This window comes from Zonotrichia leucophrys, chromosome 23 (genome assembly GCF_028769735.1).
Source record: "Zonotrichia leucophrys gambelii isolate GWCS_2022_RI chromosome 23, RI_Zleu_2.0, whole genome shotgun sequence".
NCBI classification, from domain to species: domain Eukaryota; kingdom Metazoa; phylum Chordata; class Aves; order Passeriformes; family Passerellidae; genus Zonotrichia; species Zonotrichia leucophrys.
In genome coordinates this window covers 2,043,949-2,071,172 of record NC_088192.1, presented here as the reverse complement: position 1 = coordinate 2,071,172, position 27,224 = coordinate 2,043,949, and the positions used below count along the sequence as shown (strand labels likewise).

At 43.9% G+C, this 27,224-nt stretch overlaps 1 protein-coding gene across 1 annotated transcript; it reads left to right on the top strand.

Moving 5' to 3' along the window:
* Nucleotides 1-1,402: 1,402 nt before the first annotated feature.
* KHDRBS1 (KH RNA binding domain containing, signal transduction associated 1) lies at nt 1,403-26,987 on the top strand. Its single transcript, XM_064731462.1, has 9 exons — nt 1,403-1,761; nt 11,168-11,295; nt 12,463-12,579; nt 14,907-15,053; nt 17,710-17,840; nt 19,635-19,851; nt 21,469-21,536; nt 22,382-22,440; nt 25,555-26,987. The coding sequence occupies exons 1-9, from the start codon at nt 1,515-1,517 to the stop codon at nt 25,650-25,652; spliced, it is 1,212 nt and encodes a 403-aa protein (XP_064587532.1). The 5' UTR covers nt 1,403-1,514; the 3' UTR covers nt 25,653-26,987.
* Nucleotides 26,988-27,224: the final 237 nt, after the last annotated feature.

Here is a 27,224-nt window from a genome sequence, read left to right as displayed (position 1 = left end):
GAGGCACTGGCACAGGGCGTGGAATGCCCCGAGCCTGGAATTGTTCGCAGCCAGGTTAGATAATACCTTGAGCAACCCGTTCTAGCGGGAGGTGCCCCCTCTCCACGCATCCTTCCATCCCGCTGCTTTTATGGCAACACCCCCTTATATCCCATGGTACAGACCTCTCCCCCCCATTTGGGCATTGGTATAGCCTGGGGGCGGCTCGCCCTGACCGTCCCGCAGCCACCCTTGGTACATCCCGGACCCCCCCGCAGCCCCCGCGCACTTGGACCGGCCCTCTGGCCGCACGTGCACACGGAGCCTTCCACGCCAGCATCCCCCCCCACCAGTGGAGTGGTACAGCCCGCTCCTCCCCACTGCCGTCAGTGGTTCGGTCCGCCCGGGGGGTTCCCAAAGCTTCCGCTTCCCTGAGCCCGCGGCGGGACCGGGATCTGGGAACCGGGACCGGAACTCGGAACCGGGAACGGGATCTGGGAACCGGGATCTGGAGACCGAGGAAACACGCTGAGCCCTCACAGCAGCACTTCCCCTGTACCTCAGGGCAGCGCTGTGACCCGGGCAGGCCAAATCTCGGTCCCCATGGCCCGGTGCCGGTCCCGGTTCCCCCTCAGCCCCTTCCCGCCCCTCAGCGCCGCCGCCTGGCGGGAATGCGGAGCGCGCATGCGCGGCACCGGCCGGGTGCAGTGCGGGCAGAGCCGCCGGTTCGAATCCTGCGGTCGGGTTCGAATCCCGCCCGCGCTCCCAATGCCATCGTCGGCTCTCTCACAACTTTGATTTTATGATTCTGTGGATAAATATAATATATATAAAGATAATAACTGTACTCTAGTACACTTTTGGGCCCCTCAAAGGTTCGTGAAAGATCGAAGAAAATGCCTTGTGAGGAGCGGCTGGGGGAGCTGGGTTTAGTCTTAAGAAGAGGCTTAAGGGAAACCTCATTGCTCTCCACAAGCACCTGTCAAAACCACGTACAAAACCAGGCACAAAATGCCAGGAGCTTGTGGTGAGGTGGGGCCGGTCTCTTCTACTGTGTGAAGAGTGAGAGGAAACGGCCTCAAGCTGAGACAGAGCAGATTCACAGCAGACATTAAGATTTTTTTCGCCCTCCGGGCGCCCAGACATTGGGAGGGGCTGCTTGGGGACGTGATGGAGTCCCCGCGTTTAGAGGCGCGGTTGAGGGATTCCAACTGGACTGGATGAATTATTCTCTCCCCACATCCACAATTCCCTGCCTCCATCACCCACAGCTCCCCTCACGCCGCCCCTCTCGCTCCGCGCCATTCCCGCGGGGGTCACGCGGCGCATGCGCGGGGGCGCTCCCGCCGCGGATCCCCCTCACACACACAGAGACACCGACACCGGGAGGGGGCGGAGCTTCCGGCGCGGCACTTCCGGCCCGGGCGCTGCGCGGGCGGTGTGGCCGCTGCGCTCCCGCCGCCGCCGCCGCCGCCGCCGTCCCCGGCCCGGCCCGGCCCGGCCCGGCCGCCGCTTCCCTTCCCCGCCACCGCCTCATGCAGCGTCGCGACGACCCCGCCGGTCGCTTATCGCGGGGACAGGGCCCCGGTGGCCGCGCACCGTCGCGCCGAGCGCCCCGTGGCGGAGGGGCCCGAGGGACCGCCAGCGGAACGCAGCCGCCGCCCGGTGGGGCCGCAGGCGCCGGTAAGATGGAGCCCGAGAACAAATATCTGCCCGAGCTGATGGCTGAAAAGGACAGCCTGGACCCGTCCTTCACGCACGCCATGCAGCTGCTGACCGCAGGTACCGGCACCGGGCACGGGCGGGGCGGCGGGGCCGTTCTGGCTCCGGGGTTAAATGAGCTACTTCCCTCTTAAAATGAGATATTTCCCTGTTAAAATGAGATATTTCCTTGTTAAAATCATATATTTCCTTGTTAAAATCATATATTTCCTTGTTAAAATCATATATTTCCTTGCTAAAATCATATATTTCCTTCTTAAAATGAGCTACTTCCCTCTTAAAATGAGCTATTTCCTTGTTAAAATGAGATATTTCCTTGTTTAAATGAAATATTTCCTTGCTAAAATCATATATTTCATGAAATATTTCCTATTGTTAAAATGAGATATTTCCTTGTTAAAATCATATATTTCCTTGCTAAAATGATATATTTCCTTCTTAAAATGAGCTATTTCCTTGTTAAAATGAGATATTTCCTTGTTAAAATGAGATATTTCCTTGTTAAAATCAAATATTTCCCTGTTTAAATGAAATATTTCCTTGCTAAAATCATATATTTCATGAAATATTGTCTATTGTTAAAATCATATATTTCCTTGCAAAAATCATATATTTCCTTGTTAAAATCAAATATTTCCCTGTTTAAATGAAATATTTCCTTGCAAAAATCATATATTTCATGAGATATTGCCTATTGTTAAAATCATATATTTCCTTGCAAAAATCATATATTTCCTTGCTAAAATCATATATTTCCTTGCTAAAATCATATATTTCCTTGCTAAAATCACATATTTCCTTCTTAAAATGAGCTATTTCCCTGTTAAAATGAGCTATTTCCTTGTTAAAATGAGATATTTCCTTGTTAAAATCATATATTTCCTTGCTAAAATCAAATATTTCCCTGTTAAAATGAGGTATTTCCCTGTTAAAATGAGGTATTTCCTTGTTAAAATCAAATATTTCCCTGTTTAAATGAAATATTTCCTTGCTAAAATCATATGTTTCATGAAATATTGTCTATTGTTAAAATCATATATTTCCTTGCAAAAATCATATATTTCATGAGATATTGCCTATTGTTAAAATCATATATTTCCTTGCTAAAATCATATATTTCCCTGTTAAAATGAGCTATTTCCCTGTTAAAATGAGATATTCCCTTATTAAAATGAGGTATTTCCCTGTTAAAATGAGGTATTTCCCTGTTAAAATGAGGTATTTCCTAGTTAAAATGAGATATTTCCCTGTGTAATCGCAGCTTAATCCGCAGAGCCGCGAGTTTTGCGTGTGTTTTATCGGTGGTTTTGCTGGATTATATTGTGTTAGCTGTGGTGTGGCCTCAGGCAGACGGGAGAATGAGGAGAATCAAAACCCTTGAGAGAAGCGTTTAATAATTGAAATAAAACGTGATGGTAATGATAAATACGCTGATAAATAATAATTGTGATGTCGGCAGGGAGTAGATGCCAAATTCTTCATCACCCCAGATGATGGGTGATCATCAGATCCTGGGTGGCAGTGAGAGAACCATTTATTAATTGAAAACCTGTGAGAAAACCGTTTGATAATTGAAATAAAACGTGATGGCCATAATAAATATGCTGCTAATTATGGTAATTATGATGTTTGGATGGAGAAACAAGCGATGCCAAATTCTTCACCACCCATCCCCGAGCTCCTTGCAGATCCAGGGTAACAGTGAGAGAACCATTTAATAATTGAAAATCCATGAGAGAACCATTTATTAATTGAAAATCCATGAGAAAACCGTTTAATAATTGAAATAAAACCTGATGGTAATAGTAAATATGCTGCTAATTATGGTAATTATGATGTTTGGAGGGAGTGGAAGCATTGATGCCAAATTCTTCACCACCCATCCCCAAGCTCCTTGCAGATCCAGGGTAGCAGTGAGAGAACCATTTAATAATTGAAAATCCATGAGAGAACCATTTATTAATTGAAAACCTGTGGAAAATCCATGAGAAAAGCGTTTGATAATTGAAATAAAACCTGATGGTAATGGTAAATATGCTGCTAATTATGGTAATTATGATGTTGGGATGGAGAAACAAGTGATGCCAAATTCTTCACCACCCATCTCCAAGCCCCTTCCAGATCCAGGGTAGCAGTGAGAGAACCATTTAATAATTGAAAATCCATGAGAGAAGCATTTAATAATTGAAATAAAACCTGATGGTAATGGTAAATATGCTGCTAATTATGGTAATTATGATGTTTGGATGGAGAAACAAGTGATGCCAAATTCTTCACCACCCATCCCGTCGTGGACCCGTCCTGTTTTGGGGACATTTCCTCTCCTTTCCCCGCAAGGGTTAAACGCAGCCGGCACACCAGGGCTGTTGGGAACGTGATTCCCATCCAAATCCCTGCAAGCAGCTGTGGGGAAGAGCAGGAGGCGAAATCAGGGCAGCCCTTGCAGCCCTGGGGACTGAGGAGCTAAAATAGAACCTGAAAGAGCCGCGCGGGGAATTTTCCCTGCTGGAAATGCAGGCTGGGATGGAAAGATGGAGCATTTGTCTGTCCACGATTATGGTCAGCCTTTTTCTGTGCCCATTCCGAGCCTTTCCTTTCCTTTTTCCTTTTCCTTTTCCTTCCTTTCCTTTCCTTTCCTTTCCTTTCCTTTCCTTTCCTTTCCTTTCCTTTCCTTTCCTTTCCTTTCCTTCTTCCTTCCTTCCCTTCCCTTCCTCTTCCCTTCCCCTTCCCTTCCCTTCCCTTCCCTCTCCTTCCTTTCCCCTTCCTTTCTTTTTCTTCCCTCCTTTCCTTCCCTTCCTTTTTTCCACCTTCCGTTTTTCCCAATTCCTTTTCCCTTTCCTTCCTGTTTTCCCCTTCCCTTCCTTTTTTCCCAATTCCTTCCATTCTCTTTCACTTCCTTCCTTTTCCCCATTTCCCCCTTTCCCTTCCCTTCTTCCTTTTCCCCCCCATCCGTTCCCTTCCTTTCTTTTATTTCCCATCCTTTCCTGTTTTCCCCATTCTTTCTCCATTCTCTTTCCATTTCCTTCCCTTTTTCCCTTTCCCTTCCCTTCCTGTTTTCTCCTTCCCTTCCTTTTGTCCCCATTCCTTCCATTCTCTTTCCCTTTCCTTCCATTTTCCCCCACTTCCTTCCTTTTCCCCCTTTTTTCCCCTTCCCTTCCCTTCCCTTCCCTTCCCTTCCCTTCCCTTCCCTTCCCTTCCCTTCCCTTCCCTTCCCTTCCCTTCCCTTCCCTTCCCTTCCCTTCCCTTCCCTTCCCCTCTCAAAAACAAGAATCAGTTCAAAAATTCAAAAATTCCCAATCTCTGCTTGCCATGCAAGGATCTGTTCAGATTTCATCTCCATCGGTGATTTTTTAAGTTATTTTTTCCTATTAATATTTGTTATCATTATTATTATTACCATTATTATTGTTTCCTACCTGTTGTTGTTATTATTTCCGCCACTGCTTAAATTTTCCCCACTTATTATTATTATTATTATTATTGCCATTATTATTATTTCCACCGGTGCTTTTAAGAAAAATTTTTCCCCCCTGCTTTTAAAATTATTCTTATTATTACTATCATTATCATTGTTACTATTTAATTTATATTATTTTAATTTTATTCACAATATTTTAACGTTAATAATGTTATTACTATCATTACTATTATTAATAAGAGTATTAGTAATTTATTTAATTGTATTACTTTTTATTGTGATTTTTAAAAATATTTATTGGAATATTTACATTATTTTAATTAATTACGTTATTAACGTATAATTAATTAATAGTATAATAATTAATAATTAACTTTAATTAATTACGTTATTAACTTAATTATATATAATTAATTAAATTATTTAACGATAATTTATTATATAGTAATTTATTCAACTATAATTTATTCAATAATTGTTTGATAGTGATTTATTTAATGATAAACTATTTTATAATTATTTCATTCAATTCTTCTAATTAATAATTTAAAAGCTATTCATTTGAATTTTTAAAATTATTTCTTTCTCCGCCTGCTTTTTTTTTAAAAATCATTTATTGTGTCAGGGCTTAAAAATGCAGAGTTTTGATTCTTCATCCAGCTCAGCTCTGCTGCCTCCCAGGCAAAGGAAATCCAAGGAATTTACAAATTCCCCCACAAAGAGCAGCATCCTGCAAAGCCTCAGGGGTGTAACAAGGATTTAGGAAGGTTTTTAATTAATTAATTAATTTTTAATTAATTTATTAATGTAATTATTGCAGCTGGGGGGGATTTAAAATTGGAGCGGCTCCAGCTGTGGGTATTTTGAAAATCACTTTTTTGAGAGGATAATATTATTATATATTGTAATAATTGGGATAATATTACTGTAAAATGATGATGATGATATAATAATAATGATGATAATAATTGGGATAATACTGCTATAAAATGATGATGATATAATAATAATGATGATGATGATGATATTATTATATATTGTAATAATTGGGATAATACTGCTATAAAATGATGATGATGATATAATAATAATGATGGTAATGATAATAATAAAATAATAATAATGATAATGATAATATAATGATAATAATGATAATAATGGTGATGATAATAATAATAACAATAACGATAATAGTAATATTAATAATAAATAATAATAATGATGATAATATAATAATAATAATAATAATAATAATAATAATATTCCCAGTGCAAGGTGAGCTGAACAGGAAAACAATGAGGAAGAATTTGAGGTAAAATGGTGGATTTAGGTGATTTTTTTGGCCCCAGATTGCTCTGGATTCCTTGGAATTTCAGCCTGGGCCAAAGCTGTGCTGCACAAAATCATTTCCATCATTTCCATTTTGCATCCAGCAAAATCATTTCCAATGCTCCTGAGTGTCAGCAAAATTCTCATTCCATCCATTTTTCCCTTCCCAGAAGTGGAAGCTGCTCAGGCTGCCTCAGGGAGGGAACCCTGCTGAAATTCTGCATTTATTTCTTTAAACAACATTTTAAAGCTGTCTAAAATACTGTGGTGGTTCTGTATTTTTAGAGGGGAAAAAATTGTAATTTTTTGGCTTTTTTTGGGAGCAAGGGCCTGGCAGTGTTGGGATTCTTATTGATTCCATGGACTCTGGTGTGGAAGTGGCTGCATTGAGAGTTCTGTGATCCTAAAGGAACTAAAATCTGGGATTTCTTGCATTTTCAAAATAATCCACATTTCCCTCCTGGGATTTGGGGTCTGTGTGATGTTCCTTTTCCATAGGAACAAGAAAATCCTTTTTTTGAAAGGGCAGGGGAGGTGTGAAGGGCACGGCTGTCTCTGCTTTCCCTTTGGGAAAACGGGAAATATCGCAGCTGTGGGATTTGGGATTTTGGGGGGATTTTGGGGATTTTAGCCGGGTTTATTTCAGGGAGAAGCTCCAAGCTGGGTTTCCCTGGGATGTGGGAGCTGGGAATGGGAGCAGGGAGGGGCTGGGGGGGTCCCCAGGAATTCCCTGCTGGATCCAGGCTGGGGACTCTGAGGGGACACTGAGGGGACACTGAGGGGACACTGAGGGGACAGTGAGGGGTCACTGAGGGAACAGTGAGGGGACACTGAGGGAACAGTGAGGGGACACTGAGGAGACCCTGAGGGGACAGCTATGGGACAGTGAGGGGTCACTGAGGGGACACCGAGGAGACACCGAGGGGTCACTGAGGGGACAGTGAGGGGGCTCTGAGGGGACTCTGAGGGGACAGTGAGGGGACACTGAGGGGTCTCTGAGGGGACACTGAGGGGACACTGAGGGGACTCTGAGGGGACACTGAGGGGTCACTGAGGGGACATTGAGGGGACTCTGAGGGGTCACTGAGGGGACACTGAGGGGACACTGAGGGGGCTCTGAGGGGACACTGAGGGGACAGTGAGGGGACTCTGAGGAGGCTCTGAGGGAACAGTGAGGGGACTCTGAGGGGACAGTGAGGGGACTCTGAGGGGACTCTGAGGGGACAGTGAGGGGACACTGAGGGGACACTGAGGGGACAGTGAGGGGACACTGAGGGGACTCTGAGGGGACAGTGAGGGGACACTGAGGGGTCACTGAGGGGACTCTGAGGGGACACTGAGGGGACTCTGAGGGGACACTGAGGGGACACTGAGGGGACAGGGCTCACCCTGGAGCTCCTTCCCGTGCAGTGCAGCCTCTCCTGATGGACATTCCCTCCATTCCTGTCCTTCCACGTGGAAATGCTGTCCCCAAACTGCCACCTCACGCTGTCCCCTGCTGTCTCAGGCCGGCTTGTTCTGAAACCATTTCAGTTTGCGCTTTTCAGTTTCTGTTTTGTTCAAGCATGGCACTGCTGTGGCCACTCCTGTTCCCACCTCAGGGGCCAATTCCCATTCCCATCTTTGTGGCTATTCCCAGAGCTGTGGGGCCATGCCCATTCCTGCTGCTGTGTCCATGCCCGTTCTCTCAGTGGCCATTCCCACCTCGGTGGCCATTTCCCTTCCTGGTGTTGTGGCCATTCCCAGAGCTGTGACCATTCCTGTTCCACCTCTGTGGCCATTCCCATTCCCAGAGCTGTGGCCATTCCTGTTCCTGCCTCAGGGGCCATTCCCATTCCCTCAGTGGCCATTCCCACCTTGGTGGCCATTCCCCTTCCTGGTGTTGTGGCCATTCCCATTCCCAGAACTGTGGCCATTCCTGTTCCACCCCAGTGGCCATTCCCAAAGCTGTGGCCACTTCCATTCCCACCTTTGTGGCCATTCCCATTCCTGGTGCTGTGACTATTCCCCTTGCCAGAGTTGTGGCCATGCCCATTCCCACCTTTGTGGCTATTCCAGCTGCTGTGGCCATTCTCACCTCAGTGGCCACTCCTTTCCACCTCAGTGGCCATTCCCATTCCCAGAGCTGTGGCCATTCCCATTCCCCCCTCAGTGGCCACTCCTATTCCACCTCTGTTGCCATTCCCAGAGCTGTGACCACTCCTGTTCCACCTCAGTGGCCATTCTCACTTTTGTGGTCATTCCTATTCCCACCTTTGTGGCCATTCCCACTTCAGTGACCATTCCCAGAGCTGTGGCCATTCCTGCTGCTGTGACCATTCCCATTCCCACATGAGTGGCCATTCCCACCTCTGTGGCCATTCCTGTTCCCAGAGCTGTGGCCATTCCCATTCTTACCTCAGTGGCCATTCCCAAAGCTGTGGCCATTCTCGTTCCCCCCTCAGTGGTCACTCCTGTTCCACCTCTGTTGCCATTCCCAGAGCTGTGACCACTCCTATTCTACCTCAGTGGTCATTCTGATCTTTGTGGTCATTCCTATTCCCACTTCAGTGGCCATTCCCGCTTCAGTGGCCATTCCCAGAGATGTGGCCATTCCTGCTGCTGACCATTCCCATTCCCACATGAGTGGCCATTCTCACCTTTGTGGCCATTCCTCTTCCCACCTTTGTGGCCATTCCCACCTCAGTGGCCATTCCCATTCCCAGAGCTGTGGCCATTCCCCTTCCCACCTTTGTGGCTATTCCAGCTGCTGTGGCCATTCTCACCTCAGTGGCCACTCCTGTTCCACCTCAGTGGCCATTCCCAGAGCTGTGGCCATTCCTATTCCACCTCAGTGGTCATTCTGACCTTTGTGGTCATTCCTATTCCCACCTCAGTGGCCATTCCCACTTCAGTGACCATTCCCAGAGCTGTGGCCATTCCTGCTGCTGTGGCCATTCCCACTCCCACATGAGTGGCCATTCCCACCTCAGTGGCCATTCCCATTTCCCAGAGCTGTGGCCATTCCCGTTCCCCCCTCAGTGGCCATTCCTATTCCCACCTTTGTGGTCATTCCCGGAGCTGTGGCTATTCCTCTTCCCACATCTGTGGCCATTCCCATTCCCAGAGCTGTGGCCACTCCTATTCCACCTCAGTGGCCATTCCCAGAGCTGTGGCCATTCCTGCTGCTGTGGCCATTCCCATTCCCACATGAGTGGCCATTCCCACCTTTGTGGCCATTCCCACCTCAGTGGCCATTCCCATTCCCAGAGCTGTGGCCACTCCTATTCCACCTCAGTGGCCATTCCCATTCTTACCTCAGTGGCCATTCCCACCTCAGTGGCCATTCCCACCTCAGTAACCATTCCCATTCCCACCTCTGTGGCCATTCCTGTTCCAGAGCTGTGGCCATGCCCATTCTTACCTCAGTGGCCATTCCCAAAGCTGTGGCCATTCTCGTTCCCCCCTCAGTGGTCACTCCTGTTCCACCTCTGTTGCCATTCCCAGAGCTGTGACCACTCCTGTTCCACCTCAGTGGCCATTCCCAGAGCTGTGGCCATTCCTGCTGCTGTGGCCATTCCCACCTTTGTGGCCATTCCCATTCCCAGAGCTGTGGCCATTCCCCTTCCCACCTTTGTGGCTATTCCAGCTGCTGTGGCCATTCCCACCCTCAGTGTCCATTCCCATTCCCGTTGCCATTACAATGTATATTATTAATTATGCATTATTTATAATACTATCATTTATATATAGTAATATATTTATTTTAATTTATATTATTATTTCTATTCTTTTTACCATTTTACAATATTACTATTTATGTTTATTTTATTTTTATATTATTATTTATATTCTTTTTACCAGTTTATAATATTATTGTTTATATTTATATTTTTGATTATAATATATTGATGTTATTTTAATTTTATATTTTTATTTACATTATATAATAAAATTTCTATTTATATATTTATATTTATATTACTAATTACAATGTATATTATTAATTATGCATTATTATTTATAATACTATCATATATATACTAATATATTAATTTTGTTTTTATTTTATTTTTTATATTCTTTTTACCAATTTATAATATTATTATTTATATTTACGATTATAATATCTTGATGTCATTTTAATTTTATGTTTTTATTTACATTATATATTAAAATTTCTATTTCTATTTATATTACTAATTAAATTGTATATTATAAGTTATGAGTTATTATTTGTACTACTATCATATATATACTAATATATTTATTTTACTTTTATATTATTATTTCTATTATTTTTAACCATTTTATAATATTATTATTTATATTTATTTTATTTTTATATTATTATTTTCTATTCTTTTTACCATTTTATAATATTATTATTTATATTTATATTTACGATTATAATATCTTGATGTTATTTTAATTTTATATTTTTATTTGCATTATATAATAAAATTTCTATTTATATATTTATATTTATATTACTAATTACAATGTATATTATTAATTATGCATTATTTATAATACTATCATTTATATATACTAATATATTTATTTTATTTTTATATTATTATTTATATTCTTTTTACCATTTTACAATATTACTATTTATGTTTATATTTACAATTATAATATCTTGATGTTATTTTAATTTTCTATTTTTATTTACATTATATAATAATATTTATATAATGATATTTATGTTATTTATATTAATTTTTTTTTTTTTAGAAATTGAAAAAATTCAGAAAGGAGAGACAACAAAAAAGGATGAGGAAGAAAATTACCTGGATTTATTTTCCCACAAAAATATGAAGCTGAAGGAACGAGTTCTGATCCCTGTCAAACAATACCCCAAGGTGAGGCCAGAAAAAAAATCACCCAAATCTCTGAGATTTTGTGGCAGCAGGAGTTAAATCTTCATTTTCAACCAAAATTCAGGAGATTTCTTTGGAAAAATGAGGAGTTCTTTGGGTTTTTATTGGTAATATATTGAATTTTTGGAGGATTTTGGTGATGCACAGCTGGGATCTTGCATTGCTGGAACAGACAATTCCATGGGTGGAGCTTTTTTTTTATATTTATTTTACATTTAATTCCTAAAAGATTTGCTGGAAAGCTGCTGAAGGTGTTGGGGTTGAACAACTTAATTTAACTTGATTTTTCTGCTGAAGCATTTGGGGTTTTTTCATGAAAAGAATGATTAAAACTTGAATTTTCCTTTTGAAAGTTGAATTTTCCTTTTAAAATTTGGATTTTCCTCTTGAAACAACTTGAATTTTCCTTTCAAGGCTTGATTTTCCTTTTGAAACTTGAATTTTCCTTTTAAAATTTGGATTTTCCTCTTGAAATTTGAATTTTCCTTTCAAGGCTTGATTTTCCTTTTGAAACTTGGATTTTCCTTTTAAAACTTGAATTTTCCTTTTAAAACTTGAATTTTCCTTTTAAAATTTGGATTTTCCTTTTGAAATTTGGATTTTCCTCTTGAAACTTGAATTTTCCTTTTAAAATTTGGATTTTCCTTTTGAAACTTGGATTTTCCTCTTGAAACTTGAATTTTCCTTTGGAAATTTGGATTTTCCTCTTGAAACTTGAATTTTCCTTTGGAAACAACTTGAATTTTCCTTTCAAGTCTTGATTTTCCTGGTGAAACTTGGATTTTCTTTTCAACACTTAATATTTCCTTTCAGAACTTGAATTTTCTCTTTCAAAACTTAAATTTTCCTTTTGAAGTTTGAATTTTCCTTTTGAAACTTAAATTTTCCTTTGGAAACAACTTGAATTTTCCTTTCAGAACTTGAATTTTCCTTTTCAAACTCTGAATTATCTTTTCAAATCTTAAATTTCCCTTTCAAAACTGAATTTTTCCTGTTCATTTTTTTTTGCTAATGCGAGAAGAAAATGGAATGTGATTTTTTTTAATCAACAACACAACATTAAAAAAAATTTTTTTTTTTATATTTTTGAGCTCTGGGGCTGATTTATTTTATTTATTTTTGTTTTTTTTTTTTTTTCTTAATTTCCAGTTTAACTTTGTTGGGAAGATTTTGGGACCTCAAGGCAACACCATTAAAAGACTTCAGGAAGAAACTGGTGCAAAAATCTCTGTACTGGGCAAAGGCTCCATGAGGGACAAAGCCAAGGTAAAGAAAAACACCAAAATTCCATTTATTTTGGAAGCATTTTGATTCAAAATTAAACTAGAAAAAACTTTAATTAAAAAGTAATTTAAAATTTGTTAAAATAAGGATTATTCTCCTCAAGAGCCATGCATTAAAAGGATATTTTTCCTCTCTATAAAATGATAAAAATCCTTTTTTTAGATGCTCTGAAATCTTGAAATTCTTCTGGTTCAGTGGGGATGTTGGAGCAATCTGTTCCTGGTAATTTTTCAACAAAAAATTTGATATTTTGCTGGTAATATTCAACAAAAATGTTGAATAATTTTGAATCACAAAGTACCAGGAGGGGTTTTCAAACAGCAAAAAAATATTTTTAAAAATGGGAAAAATATTATTTTTAGTTTTTCCTACTTCTTTTGAGCAGAGCTGTAGCTTAATTCTGATTTTACTTGAGCAGCACAAAAAGGTTTTATACTTTCAGATTGTAGCTTCTTAAATAACTGCAAAACAGCCTGAAAAAGAGAAATATCTTTAAGGTATCTTGAAAAAAATAAAAAATAAAATTAAAAAAATAAATAAGAAGTAAAATAATATAAATTAAATATAAAATAATAAAATAAAAAGAATAAAAAGACATAATTATAAATAATAAAAAATTAAATAAAAATTTTAAAAATAAAATTTAAAAATAAAAATCTTACCTCTGTGTTTACACAGAGATGTACAAAACAATGCAAGCTTCTTATAAAATTCAGGGGGAGGGGATCCCAAATAAAAATAAATATAAATAAAATAAAAAATAATAGATTATATTTTAAAATAAAATATTTAAAAATAATTAAAATAAAAACAAAAATGAAAATATAACTTTTAAATTTAAATATTTTAACATTAAAAAATACAAAATCTTACCTCTGTCTTTACACGCAAATGTACAAAACCGTGCAAGCTTCCTATAAAATTTAAAAACTCCTTAAAAATTCCATTTTTAATAAATTTATGGGGTTTCTGCAGGAGGAGGAGCTCTGTAAAGGAAGGGATCCCAAATACAAATATATCTCAGTGTTTACACGCAGATATACAACACCATATAAAATGGTTTCCTATCAATTCTCATTCCCAATTCCTATAAAATTAAAAACCTCTTTCCAAATTCTATTTTTAATGAATTTGTGGGGTTTCTGCAGGAGGAGGAGCTCTGTAAAGGAAGGGATCCCAAATACAAATATATCTCAGTGTTTACACGCAGATATACAACACCATATAAAATGGTTTCCTATCAATTCTCATTCCTAATTCCTATAAAATTTCAAAACCATATAAAATGGTTTCCTATCAATTCTTATTCCTAATTCCTATAAAATTAAAAAACTCCTTACAAATTCCATTTTTTCTGGTTTTGTGGGGTTTCTGCAGGAGGAGGAGATCCCAAATATATCTCAGTGTTTACACACAGATATACAACACCATATAAAATGGTTCCTATCAATTCTCATTCCTAATTCCTATAAAATTAAAAACTTTTTTCCAAATTCTATTTTTAATAAATTTGTGGGGTTTCTGCAAGAGGAGGAGCTCCACAAAGGGGATATCCCAAATACAAATATATCAGTGTTTACACGCAGATATACAACACCATATAAAATGGTTTCCTATCAATTCTCATTCCCAATTCCTATAAAATTTCAAAACCATATAAAATGGTTTCCTATCAATTCTCATTCCTAATTCCTATAAAATTTAAAAACTCCTTACAAATTCCATTTTTTATGATTTTGTGGGGTTTCTGCAGGAGGAGGAGCTCCACAAAGGGGGAGATCCCAAATACAAATATATCTCAGTGTTTACACACAGATATACAACGCCATATAAAATGGTTTCCTATCAATTCTCATTCCTAATTCCTATAAAATTAAAAACTTCTTTCCAAATTCCATTTTTTATGAATTTGTGGGGTTTTGCAGGAGGAGGAGCTCCACAAAGGGAGGGATCCCAAATACAAATATATCTCAGTGTTTACACGCAGATATACAACACCATATAAAATGGTTTCCTATCAATTCTCATTCCTAATTCCTATAAAATTTCAAAACCATATAAAATGGTTTCCTATCAATTCTCATTCCCAATTCCTATAAAATTAAAAACCTCTTTCCAAATTCCATTTTTTATCAATTTGTGGGGTTCTGCAGGAGGAGGGGATCCCAAATACCAATATATCTCAGTGTTTACACGCAGATATACAACACCATATAAAATGGTTTCCTATCAATTCTCATTCCCAATTCCTATAAAATTAAAAACTTCTTTCCAAATTCTGTTTTTAATTAATTTTTGGGGTTCTGCAGGAGGAGGAGCTGCGCAAGGGGGGCGACCCCAAGTACGCGCACCTGCACATGGACCTGCACGTGTTCATCGAGGTGTTCGGGCCCCCGTGCGAGGCCTACGCCCTCATGGCCCACGCCATGGAGGAGGTCAAGAAGTTCCTGGTCCCTGTGAGTGCCCTGCTCCTTCAAATTTCAAATTTAAAATTAAAATTGGGTGTTAAATTAGCAGGGGGGGAAATGGGGAGGTTCGCATTTCTGGTGGGAGATCATCACTGGGATCTTCGGGGAGCTCTGGGGTGGTTCTGGGATCGCTGAGATGGTTCTGGAATCTCCAGGGAGCTCTGGGATGGTTCTGGGATCACTGGAAACCACTGAGATGGTGGTGGGATCACCAGGGATCACTGGGATTGTTCAGGGATCTCCAGGGAGCTCTGGGATGGTGCTGGGATCACCAGGAACCACTGGGATGGTGCTGGGATCTCCAGGAATCACTGGGATGGTTCTGGGATCTCCAAGGAGCTCTGAAATGGTTCTGGAATCACTGGGAACCACTGGGATTGTTCAGGTATCTCCAGAAATCACTGGGATGGTTCTGGGATCACTGGGAACCACTGGTATGGTGTGGGGTCTCCAGGAACTGCTGGGATCGCTGGGAATCACTGGGAGGATTTTGGGATCTCCAGGGAGCTCTGGGATGATGCTGGGATCTCCAAGGAGCTCTGGGGTGGTTCTGGGATCACTGGGAACCACTGGGATGGTTCTGGGATCTCCAGGAACTGCTGGGATGGTTCAGGGACCACTGGGATGGTTTTGAGATCTCCAGGAATCACTGGGATGGTTCTGGGAACCACTGGGATGGTGCTGGTATCACTGGGATTGTTCAGGGATCTCCAGGGAGCTCTGAGATGTTTTTGGGGTCTCCAGGGAGCACTGGAATGGTTCAGGAACCACTGAGATGGTGCTGGGATCTCCAAGAACTGCTGGGATCACTGGGAATCACTGTGATGGTTTTGGGATCACCAAGGACCACTGGGATGGTGCTGGGATCTCCAGAAATCACTGGGATGGTTCTGGGACCTCCAGGAATCACTGGGATGATTCTGGGATCTCCAGGGAGCTCTGGAATGGTTCTGGGATCACTGGAAACCACTGGGATGGTTCTGGGATCTCCAGGAACTGCTGGGATGGTTCAGGGACCACTGGGATGGTTTTGAGATCTCCAGGAATCACTGGGATGGTTCTGGGATCTCCAAGGAACTCTGGGATGGTTTTGGGATCACTAGGAATTGCTGGGATCGCTGGGAATCAGTGGGATGGTTCTGGGATCTCCAAGAAGCTCCGGAATGGTTCAGAGAGCACTGGGATGGGTCTGGGATCACTGGGATGATTTTGGGATCTCCAGGGACCTCTGGGATGGATTAGGAATCACTGGGATGGTTCTGGGATCTCCAGGAATCACTGGGGTGGTTTTGGGACCTCCAGGGATCACTGAAATGGTTCTGGGATCTCCAGGGAGCTCTGGGATGGTTCTGGGATCACTGGGATGGTTCTGCCATCTCCAGGAACTGCTGGGATCACTGGGAACCACTGGGATGGTTTTGGGATCTCCAGGAAGCTCTGGGATGGTTTTGGGATCACTAGGAACTGCTGGGATCGCTGGGAATCAGTGGGATGGTTCTGGGATCTCCAGGGATCACTGGGATGGTCCTGGGATCACCAGGAAGCTCTGGAATGGTTCTGGGATCACTGGGATGGGTCTGGGATCACTGGGATGATTTTGGGATCTCCAGGGATCTCTGGGATGGATTAGGAATCACTGGGATGGTTCTGGGATCACCGGGAACCACTGAGATGGTTCTGGGATCCCTGGGAATCACTGGGGTGGTTTTGGAATCTCCAGGGATCACTGGGATGGTTCTGGGATCTCCAGGAACTGCTGGGATCACCAGGAATCACTGGGATGGTGCTGGGATCTCCAGGAACTGCTGGGATCACCAGGAATCACTGGGATGGTTCTGGGATCTCCAGGAAGCTCTGGAATGGTTCAGGGAGCACTGGGATGGATTAGGAATCACTGGGATGGTTCTGGAATCTCCAGGGATCACTGAAATGGTGCTGGGATCTCCAGGGAGCTCTGGGATGGTTCTGGGATCACTGGGATGGTTCTGCCATCTCCAGGAACTGCTGGGATCACTGGGAATCAGTGGGATGGTTCTGGGATCTCCAGGGAGCTCTGAGATGGTTCTGGGATCTCCAGGGATCACTGGGATGGTGCTGGGATCACCAGGAAGCTCTGGAATGGTTCGGGAGCACTGGGATGGGTCTGGGATCACTGGGATGATTTGGGGATCTCCAGGGACCTCTGGGATGGATTAGGAATCACTGGGATGGTTCTGGGATCACCAGGAACCACTGAGATGGTGCTGAGTGATCTCCTCTGGCCCTCTGGTCCCCAAGGAAGGGATCTGCAGGGATCTGCCAGGCACACTGTCCATCCCTCAGGATCTGAAAAGCCCCCTTGGGTTTGGGAAGGGCTGTCTGCATCCCACCCTTTCCTTTGGGAGTGGGAGCACGGCAGGGTCACCTTCCATGGGCTTTAAACAGGAGCTGTGGGCTCAGACCTGCCTGGGCTGTCCCCACAAATCCTCCCGGCATTCTGGGAACTCCACCTGGAGCTGCAGGGCTGGAATCTTGCAGAAAGCTGCAGCAAATCCCACCGAAAGCAGATTTTCCTGAGGCCCACGCAGTTATTTCATCCCAGGCTGGATATCCCGGAGCTGTTCCTTTATCTCCTTGTTTACCCTCATTTTTATCCCCATTTCAGGACATGATGGATGATATCTGCCAGGAGCAGTTCCTGGAGCTCTCCTATCTCAACGGGGTCCCGGAGCCCAACCGCGGCCGAGGCGTCCCCGGGCGGGGCCGGGGGGCAGCGCCGCCTCCCCCTGTGCCGAGGTATTCCCAAAATGCTGCCTGCGCCCTCAGCTGGGCTCCCACGGGGTTAAAGTGCTGCTGGGCCAGGCCTGGCATCGGGCTTCTGGCTCGGGGCGTCGTGTTTGGGGGGTCATCCAACTCTGGGGGGGATTTGGGGTGGGTGCCATCCGTGGTTCCATCCGTGGTTCCATCCGTGGTTCCATCCGTGGTTTCATCCATGGTTTCCATCCATAGTTTCCATCAATAGTTCCATCAATAGTTTCATAAGTGGTTCCATCAGTGCTTTCATCCATGGTTCCATCCATGGTTCTATCAATGGTTTCCATCCGTGGTTCCATCCGTGGTTCCATCCATGGTTCCATCAATGGTTTCCATCCATGGTTCCGTCCGTGGTTCCGTCGGTGATTTCATCCATGGTTCCATCCGTGGTTTCATCCACGGTTCCATCAATGGTTTCTTCCATGGTTCCGCCAATGGTTCCATCCATGGTTCCAAGCATGGTTCCATCCATGGTTCTATCAATGGTTCCATCAATGGTTTCATCCATGGTTCCAAGCATGGTTCCATCCATGGTTCTATCAATGGTTCCATCACTGGTTTCCATCCGTGGTTCCATCTGTGGTTCCATCCATGGTTCCATCCATGGTTCCATCCGTGGTTCCATCAATGGTTCCATCCATGGTTCCATCCATGGTTCTGTCAATGGTTCCATCAATGGTTTCCATCAATGTGTTTCGTCCATGGTTTCCATCCATGGTTCCATCCGTGGTTCATCCACGGTCCATCAATACGTTCATCAATGGGTTCCATCCACGGTTCCATCAATGGTTTCTTCCATGGTTCCGCCAATGGTTCCATCCGTGGTTCTACCAATGGTTCCATCCATGGTTCCATCCATGGTTTCCATCTGTGGTTCCATCAATGATTCCATCACTGGTTCCATCAATAGGTTCATCCATGGTTCCATCAATGGTTTCCATCCATGGCTCCATCTATGGTTCCATCAATAGGTTCATCAGTGGTTCCATCCATGGTTCCATCCGTGGTTCTGCCAATGGTTCCATCCATGATTTTGTGCATGGTTTCCATCCGTGGTTCCATCCGTGGTTCCATCCATGGTTCCATCAATGATTCCATCACTGGTTCCATCAATAGGTTCATCCATGGTTCCATCTATGGTTCCATCCATGGTTCCATCCATGGTTCCATCCGTGGTTCTGCCAATGGTTCCATCCATGATTTCATCCATGGTTCCATCCGTGGTTCCATCCATGGTTCCATCAATGGTTCCATCCATGGTTCCATCCATGGTTCCATCAATAGTTTCATAAATGATTCCATCCATGGTTTCTTCCATGGTTCCACCAATGGTTCCATCCGTGGTTCTACCAATGGTTCCATCCATGGTTCCATCAATGGTTTCTTCCATGGTCCCATCAATGGTTCCATCCATGGTTCCATCAATAGTTTCATAAGTGATTCCATCAATGGTTTCCATCCATGGTTCCAAGCATGGTTCCATCCATGGTTTCATGCATGGTTCCATCCATGGTTCCATCAATGGTTTCTTCCATGGTTCCATCAATGGTTTCCATCCATGGTTCCGTTCATGGTTCCATCCATGGTTCCATCCTGGAAAACATGACAGTGACACACCGACACACCCCCATCCTGGGCAAAGGGGATTTTTCATAAAAGGTGACAATGCCACATCCCCATGCTGAGACTCTCCAGAAAACAGGACAATGCCCCATCCCATGCTGGGTCTCCCCAGAGCAGCAGCAGCTCCTGCCCAGCCTCTCTGTGTCTCCGCAGGGGCCGTGGGGTCGGGCCCCCTCCTCCTCCTCCCCCCAGGGGTGCCCTGGTGCGGGGCGCCGCCGTGCGCGGGGCGCTGGCGCGGGGCGCTGCCATGGCCCGGGGGGTGCCCCCGCCGCCGGCCGTGAGGGGAGCCCCTGCCCCCCGGGCACGGGCAGCTGGCATCCAGAGGATACCCCTGCCCCCGCCGCCCGTGCCGGAGAGCTACGAGGAATACGTGAGCTGGGGTTCAGCGTGGGGAGCAATGGGTTAATGACGGCGGGAGGGGTGGGTGAGGGAGGGTGGTGGGGTGGGGATCACTGGGGTGGGGCTGGGGTCACCAGGGATCACTGGGATCACCAGGGATCAGTGGGATGGGGCTGGGGTCAGTGGGGAGATTCTGGGATGACCAGGGGTCAGTGGGATGGTTCTGGGATCAGATAGGATCACCATGGATCAGTGGGGTCACCAGGGATCAGTGGGATGGGGCTGGGGTCACCATGGATCACTGGGGTCACCAGGGATCAGTGGGGTGGTGTTGGGATCACCAGGGATCAATGGGGTGGGGCTGGGGTCACCAGGGATCACTGGGATCACCAGGGATCAGTGGGATGGGGCTGGGATCAGTGGAGAGGTTCTGGGATCACCAGGGATCAGTGGGATGGTGTTGGGATCACCAGGGATCAGTGGGGTCACCATGGATCAGTGGGATGGGGCTGGGATCAGTGGGGAGGTTCTGGGATGACCAGGGATCAATGGGATGGTTCTGGGATCAGCTAGGATCACCATGGATCAGTGGGATGGTGCAGGGATCACTGGGATCACCATGGATCAGTGGGATGGGGTTGGGATCACCAGGGATCAGTGGGATGGGGCTGGGATCAGTGGAGAGGTTCTGGGATCACCAGGGATCAGTGGGATGGTGTTGGGATCACCAGGGATCAGTGGGATGGGGCTGGGATCACCATGGATCAGTGGGATAATGCTGGGATCACCATGGATGAGTGAGATGGTGTTGGGATCACCAGGGATCAGTGGGATCACCAGGGATCAGTGGGGTGGGGTTGGGATCCCACTGACTCCTGGTTCTGGGATCACCAGGGACCACTGGGATGGTTCTGGGATCACCAGGGATCAGTGGGATGGGGCTGGGATCAGTGGAGAGGTTGTGGGATCACCAAGGATCGGTGGGATCACCAAGGACTGCTTGGAATGGTGCTGGGATCACCAGGGGTCAGTGGGATGGGATTGGGATCACCAAGGATCAGTGGGATCACTGGGGATCACCAGGGATCAGTGGGATCACTGGGGATCACCAGGGATCAGTGAGATGGTGTTGGGATCACCAGGGATCAGTGGGGTGGGGTTGGGATCCCACTGACTCCTGGTTCTGGGATCACCAGGCACCATTAGGATGGTGTTGGGATCCCACCAACTCCTGGGATGGTTCTGGGATCACCAGGGACCACTGGGATGGGATTGGGATCACCAGGGATCACTGGGATGGTTCTGGGATCACCAGGGATCACTGGGATGGTTCTGGGATCACCAGGGACCACTGGGATGGTTCTGGGATCACCAGGGATCACTGGGATGGTTCTGGGATCACCAGGGATCAATGGGATGGGATTGGGATCACCAGGGATCAATGGGATGGTTCTGGGATCACCAGGGATCAGTGGGATAGGGTTGGGATCACCAGGGATCAGTGGGATGGTGCTGGAATCACCAAGGATCACCAGGGATCAGTGGGATGGTTCTGGGATCACCAGGGATCACTGGGGTGGTTCTGGGATCACCAGGGATCACTGGGATGCAGTTGGGGTGTGACACTTTGCTGTCCCCGCGCTCTCAGGGCTACGATGACACGTACGCAGAGCAGAGCTACGAGGGCTACGAGGGCTACTACAGCCAGGGCCAGGGGTGAGTGCGATTCCCTCTGCCCACAGCAATCCTGCGTGGCCTTTTCCCCTTTTTTCCCCCTTTTTCCCTTTTTTCCCCCCTTTTTCCCCCCTTTTTTCCCCTTTTTTTTTCCCTTTTTTCCCCTTTTCTTTCCCCTTTTTTCCCCCCCTTTTTCCCCCTTTTTCCCCCCCTTTTTTTCCCCCCTTTTTCCCCCTTATTCCCCTCTTCTTTTTCCCCTTTTGTTCCCTTTTTGTTCCCCTTTTCTTTCCCCTTTTGTTCCCCTTTTGTTCCCCTTTTGTTCCCTTTTTGTTCCCCTTTTCTTTCCCTTTTGTTCCCCTTTTGTTCCCCTTTTGTTCCCCTTTTGTTCCCCTTTTGTTCCTCTTTTGTTCCCCTTTTGTTCCCCTTTTGTTCCCCTTTTGTTCCCCTTTTCTTTCCCTTTTGTTCCCCCTTTTTCCCCCTTTTCCCTTTTTTCCCCCCTTTTTCCCCCCTTTCCCCCCCTTTTTCCCCTTTTTTCCCCCTTTTTCCCCTTATTCCCCCCTTCTTTTTCCCCTTTTGTTCCCTTTTTGTTCCCCTTTTCTTTCCCCCTTTGTTCCCCTTTTCTTTCCCTTTTCTTTCCCCTTTTCTTTCCCCTTTTCTTTCCCCTTTTGTTCCCCTTTTTTTCCCCCTTTTTTTCCTTTTTCCCCCTTTTTTCCCCTTTTTTCCCCTTTTTTTTCCCCCTTTTTCCCTTTTTTTTCCCCTTTTTTCCCCTTTTTTCCCTGTTTTTTTCCCCTTTTTTTCCCCTTTTTTTCCCCTTTTTCTTTCCCTGTTTTTGGTGACAATGTGGGAATGAGATTTCCCTGTGTGTAACCACCTCATTGTTTTTGCAGGGATACAGAATATTATGATTATGGACATGGGGAGGCACAGGAAACCTATGAAGCTTATGGTATGTCTGGGAATTTTGGGATCAGGGAGGAATTGGGAATTGCTTGTGATCAATTTTGCTGTTTTCCAATGTCTGGATATAAAAAAACTGAGGAAAAACTCATGGTGGTTTTTTTTAATTTAAGTTTGAACAAGCTCTCTGTGGGTTTAGGTTCTTCTCAAGCTTGATTTTCTCAAAATCAAGATTTTTTTTTTTTAAAATCCATTTTTAATCTTTGGAAATGTTTTAAATTTTTTTGGAGCTTTAGAATATTTCAGGAGGTCTGGATTTCCTCCCACAGCACTTGTGCTGCAGTCTGGTTTTTCATGGGCTGGGTTTTTTATGGTTCCATCTGCTTCCTTTATCCTCACAAACCCTGAGCCTGACTGGGAATCTGCTCAAAAATTGGATTTAAATGTCATGAGGGAGCCTCTCGAGTAGGCAAAGCTTAGCTAATCTCAATTATTATATAATGAATTTTTTATAATTATTTATATATAATTATAATATATATAATTTAATATCTAATTTTTATATGGTTATAATTTTAATATATAATTATTTATTTTTTTCTAATTATTTTTATTATTATTAAAATTTAATTTAAGCTGGGCTGAGCCAAAATTTGGTGATTTAACCCCACCCTGCTGTCACTCCCCACCCATGGGACAGGGAGAGAATTGGGAGGGTAAAAATGAAGGGAGGAATGAGCTGGGATAAAATTCACCAAAAAAAAATCAAAATAAACCAAGGAATTCCTTGGGAAGAGATTCCAGAGGTCCCTCCCTGCCTCCTGCTGCCTTCAGCCAGTTTTGCTGGATTTTGGGGCACCAGGAGCTGTTTTAGTCCAGCTGTTTTGCTGGATCACAAACTGGATTTTTGGGGATCGGGCGCTGCTTTTGGGGAGCTGGTTTTGGGGATCAGGAGCTGTTTTGTGGGTCCTGTTTTGGGGAGCTGTTTTGAGGAATCAGGAGCTGTTTTGGAGGATCAGGACCTGTTTTTGAGGAGCTATTTTTGGGGATCAGGACCTGGTTTTAGGGAGCTGGTTTTGGGGATCAGGAGCTGTTTTGGGGGATCAGGAGCTGTTTTTGGGGACCTGATTTTGGGGATCTGGACCTGTTTTGGGGGAGCTGTTTTTGATGACCAGGACCTGGTTTTGGGGAGCTGTTTTGGGGGATCAGGACCTGTTTTGAGGAGCTATTTTGAGGAATCAGGAGCTGGTTTTGGGGATCAGGACCTGTTTGTGGGTCCTGTTTTGAGGAGCTGTTTTGGAGAGCTGGTTTTGGGCATCAGGAGCTGTTTTTGGGGAGCTGTTTTGAGGAATCAGGAGCTGTTTTGGGGGGATCAGGAGCTGTTTTGAGGAGCTATTTTGAGGGATCATGAGCTGGTTTTGGGGATCGGGAGCTGGTTTTGGGGAGCTGTTTTGAGGAATCAGGAGCTGGTTTGGGGGATCAGGAGCTGTTTTGGGGGACCTGATTTTGGGGAATTGTTTTGAGGAATCAGGAGCTGGTTTTGGGGATCAGGAGCTGTTTTGTGGGACCTGTTTTGAGGTGCTATTTTGAGGAATCAGGAGCTGATTTTGGGGATCAGGACCTGTTTTTGGGGACCTGTTTTGAGGAGCTGTTTTGGGGGATCAGGAGCTGGTTTTGGCGTGCTGGTTTTGGGGATCAGGACCTGGATTTGGGGACCTGTTTTGGGGGATCAGGAGCTGGTTTTGGGGATCAGGAATGTTTTTGAGGAGCTGTTTTTGAGGAGCTAGTTTTGGGGGATCAGGAGCTGGTTTGGGGGAGCTGTTTTTGATGATCAGGACCTGTTTTGAGGAATCAGGATCTGCTTTTGGGGATCAGGACCTGTTTTGAGGAGCTATTTTGAGGAATCATGAGCTGGTTTTGGGGAGCTGGTTTTGGGGATCAGGACCTGTTTTTGGGGGAGCTGTTTGTGATGATCAAGACCTGTTTTGATGAGCTGTTTTGAGGAATCAGGAGCTGGTTTTGGGGAACTGTTTTGGGGGAATCAGGAGCTGTTTTGGGGAGCTGTTTTGAGGGATCATGACCTGCTTTTGGGGACCTGTTTTGGGGGTCTGGACCTGTTTCGGGGGAGCTGTTTTTGATTATCAGGAGCTGGTTTTGGGTACCTGTTTTGAGGAGCTGGTTTGGGAGATTGGGAGCTGATTTTGGGGATCAGGAGCTGTTTTGAGGAGCTATTTTGAGGAATCAGGAGCTGGTTTTGGGGATCAGGAGCTGTTTTGGGGGACCTGTTTTGGGGATTCAGGAGCTGTTTTGAGGAGCTGGTTTTGGAGATCAGGAGCCATTTTTGGGGGATCAGGAGCTGTTTTTGATTATCAGGAGCTGGTTTTGGGGAATTGTTTTGAGGAATCAGGAGCTGGTTTTGGGGATCAGGACCTGTTTTTGGGGAGCTGTTTTGAGGGATCAGGAGCTGTTTTGTGGGAGTTGATTTTTGGGAATCAGGAGCTGTTTTTGAAGAGCTATTTTTGGGAATCAGGAGCTGTTTTGTGGGACCTGATTTTGGGGATCAGGACCTGTTTTGAGGAGCTATTTTGGGGGATCAGGAGCTGGTTCAGGGATCATGAGCTGTTTTTGGGATCTGATTTTGGGAATCTGGACCTATTTTGGGGGAGCTGTTTTGGATGATCAGGACCTGTTTTTGGGGAGCTGTTTTGAGGACCTGTTTTGGGAGATCAGGAGCTGATTTTGGGGATCAGGAGCTGTTTTTGGGGGCATCAGGAGCTGGTTTTGAGGAGCTATTTTGGGGGATCAGGACCTGTTTTGAGGAGCTGTTTTTGGGGCATCAGGACCTATTTTGAGGAGCTATTTTGAGGAATCAGGAGCTGGTTTTGGGGATCAGGAGCTGTTTTTGAGGAGCTGTTTTTGGGAATCAGGAGCTGTTTTGTGGGACCTGTTTTGAGGAGCTGTTTTGAGGAATCAGGAGCTGGTTTTGGGGATCAGGAGCTGTTTTTGAAGAGCTATTTTTGGGAATCAGGAGCTGCTTTTAGAGACCTGTTTTGGGGGATCAGGACCTATTTTAAGGAGCCATTTTCCTCAACCATTCTCCCCCATTCCCACCTCCCTCCGTCCATCCCTGACCTTTTCTCTCTCTTTTTCTCCTTTCCCCCAGGCCAGGACGACTGGAACGGAGCCCGGCCCTCCCTGAAGGCGCCCCCAGCCCGCCCGGTCAAGGGGGGCTACAGGGAGCACCCCTATGGCCGCTACTGACCCCAAAAATGGGGCCAAAAACCCCAATTTAGGAGCAAACTCTTATTTCTGGTTCTTGTATCTCCCAGGATTCCCCCGTTGCTTTAAGCAAACAAGTAATTGTCTCCCTGTTTTATTTCCCGGCCCCTTTTTTATTTCTCCATCCTCACCCCTTTGCATTTTGGCTTCTGTATGTAGTGATGAATTTTAAATACATTTAAAAAGGAAAAAAAAAAAATTAATTTTTATTATTTTCAATTTTTTTTTCTTCTTTCAGTGTGTAGATGGCTTTTTTTCTTTGTCATTTTTAGGTTTAAAAAAAAACAAACAAACAAGCTGTACCTTTTTTTAAACAAAAAAAAGGCAAAAAAAAATATATCCTAAAAAGCAAGTAAAAAAAATAAAAAAAAAAAATGTTAGTTTCCAAAAGTGACGTGCTATGCTTAGTGCTGAAATTAAGGTTTTGTTAAAAGTTTTAAAGTTTGTTTTAAAGGAACCCATAAAGGTTGTAGTTGCAGAATCCCAAAGTAGGCTACATTTCAAAATTCAGGGTTTATTTTTTAAGAATTAAAATCATAATGTAACAGTAGTGGCTGCCACCGTTAAAAAAAACAAAATACAAAAAAAAAAACCAAAAAAAAAAATAACTTCAGATGCCAAACCTTTAAATGGAGATTGCTGGTGAATCTTGAAGTTTAAATTTTAACCCAAAGGATCCTCCAAAACAAATTAAATAGCATTTTCTAAAGAGAATTGACTTAAAAAGAAAAATTAGGTTGGTAAAAAAATTGACTTTTCTTATGTGGATTTTGAAATCTAGCCCCCCCTGCAGTGTTGAGATATGCTTGGGAATATTTTTCCAGTGGAAAGGGGTTTTGGTTTAATTCTAAATTAACAATTTTTAAGGGAAAAAAAACCCCAAAATACGGCTCTGATTACCCAGTGTTTGATAAAAGAATATTCCATGTGTAGACCTGTAAAATTCTGATTTTTTTGTAGCCCTTTGGGGCAGAAAATGATGAAAATTTCAACCTCACCCTAAAAAAAATCTCATTTTCAAGCAGTCCCAGCCACTTCTTCAAGTGTATCTCAGCACGAGCTTTGCATAAAAAGGGACACTGCAGCTGTAAAACAAAAAAAAAAACAAAATTTAAAATAAAACAGACAAAAACCAACCCAAAATTCACTTTGTACATAAGATAAATTGGATTTATTACACTGTCCTCCCACTCTGTTCTGGAAGAGAAAAATGCAACATTTTGTGTAAAGTCTGCCTAACTAGGTAGCTCAAAAATTGTCAAAATGTCTGTCTCAAAATCTGTCAATAAAGTTTAGTCCTTTTTTAATCAAAGTAAATGTGATGAATTGTCATTTGTTTTTGGAGGTTTTCTTTTTTTTTTTTTTTTTTTCCAACAACTTTAAATCCATTCTAAACTTGTCTTTTTTTTATTATTATTTTATTATTATTATTATTTATTTAAAAATGTGGAGGCATTTCTAAAACATGGTGGTTTTTTGGTAATTCTCGTGACAAAACAAAAAATTTTTTTCGAGCTTGTCGAGCTTAAATTTATTTTTAAAAAAATATGAAAA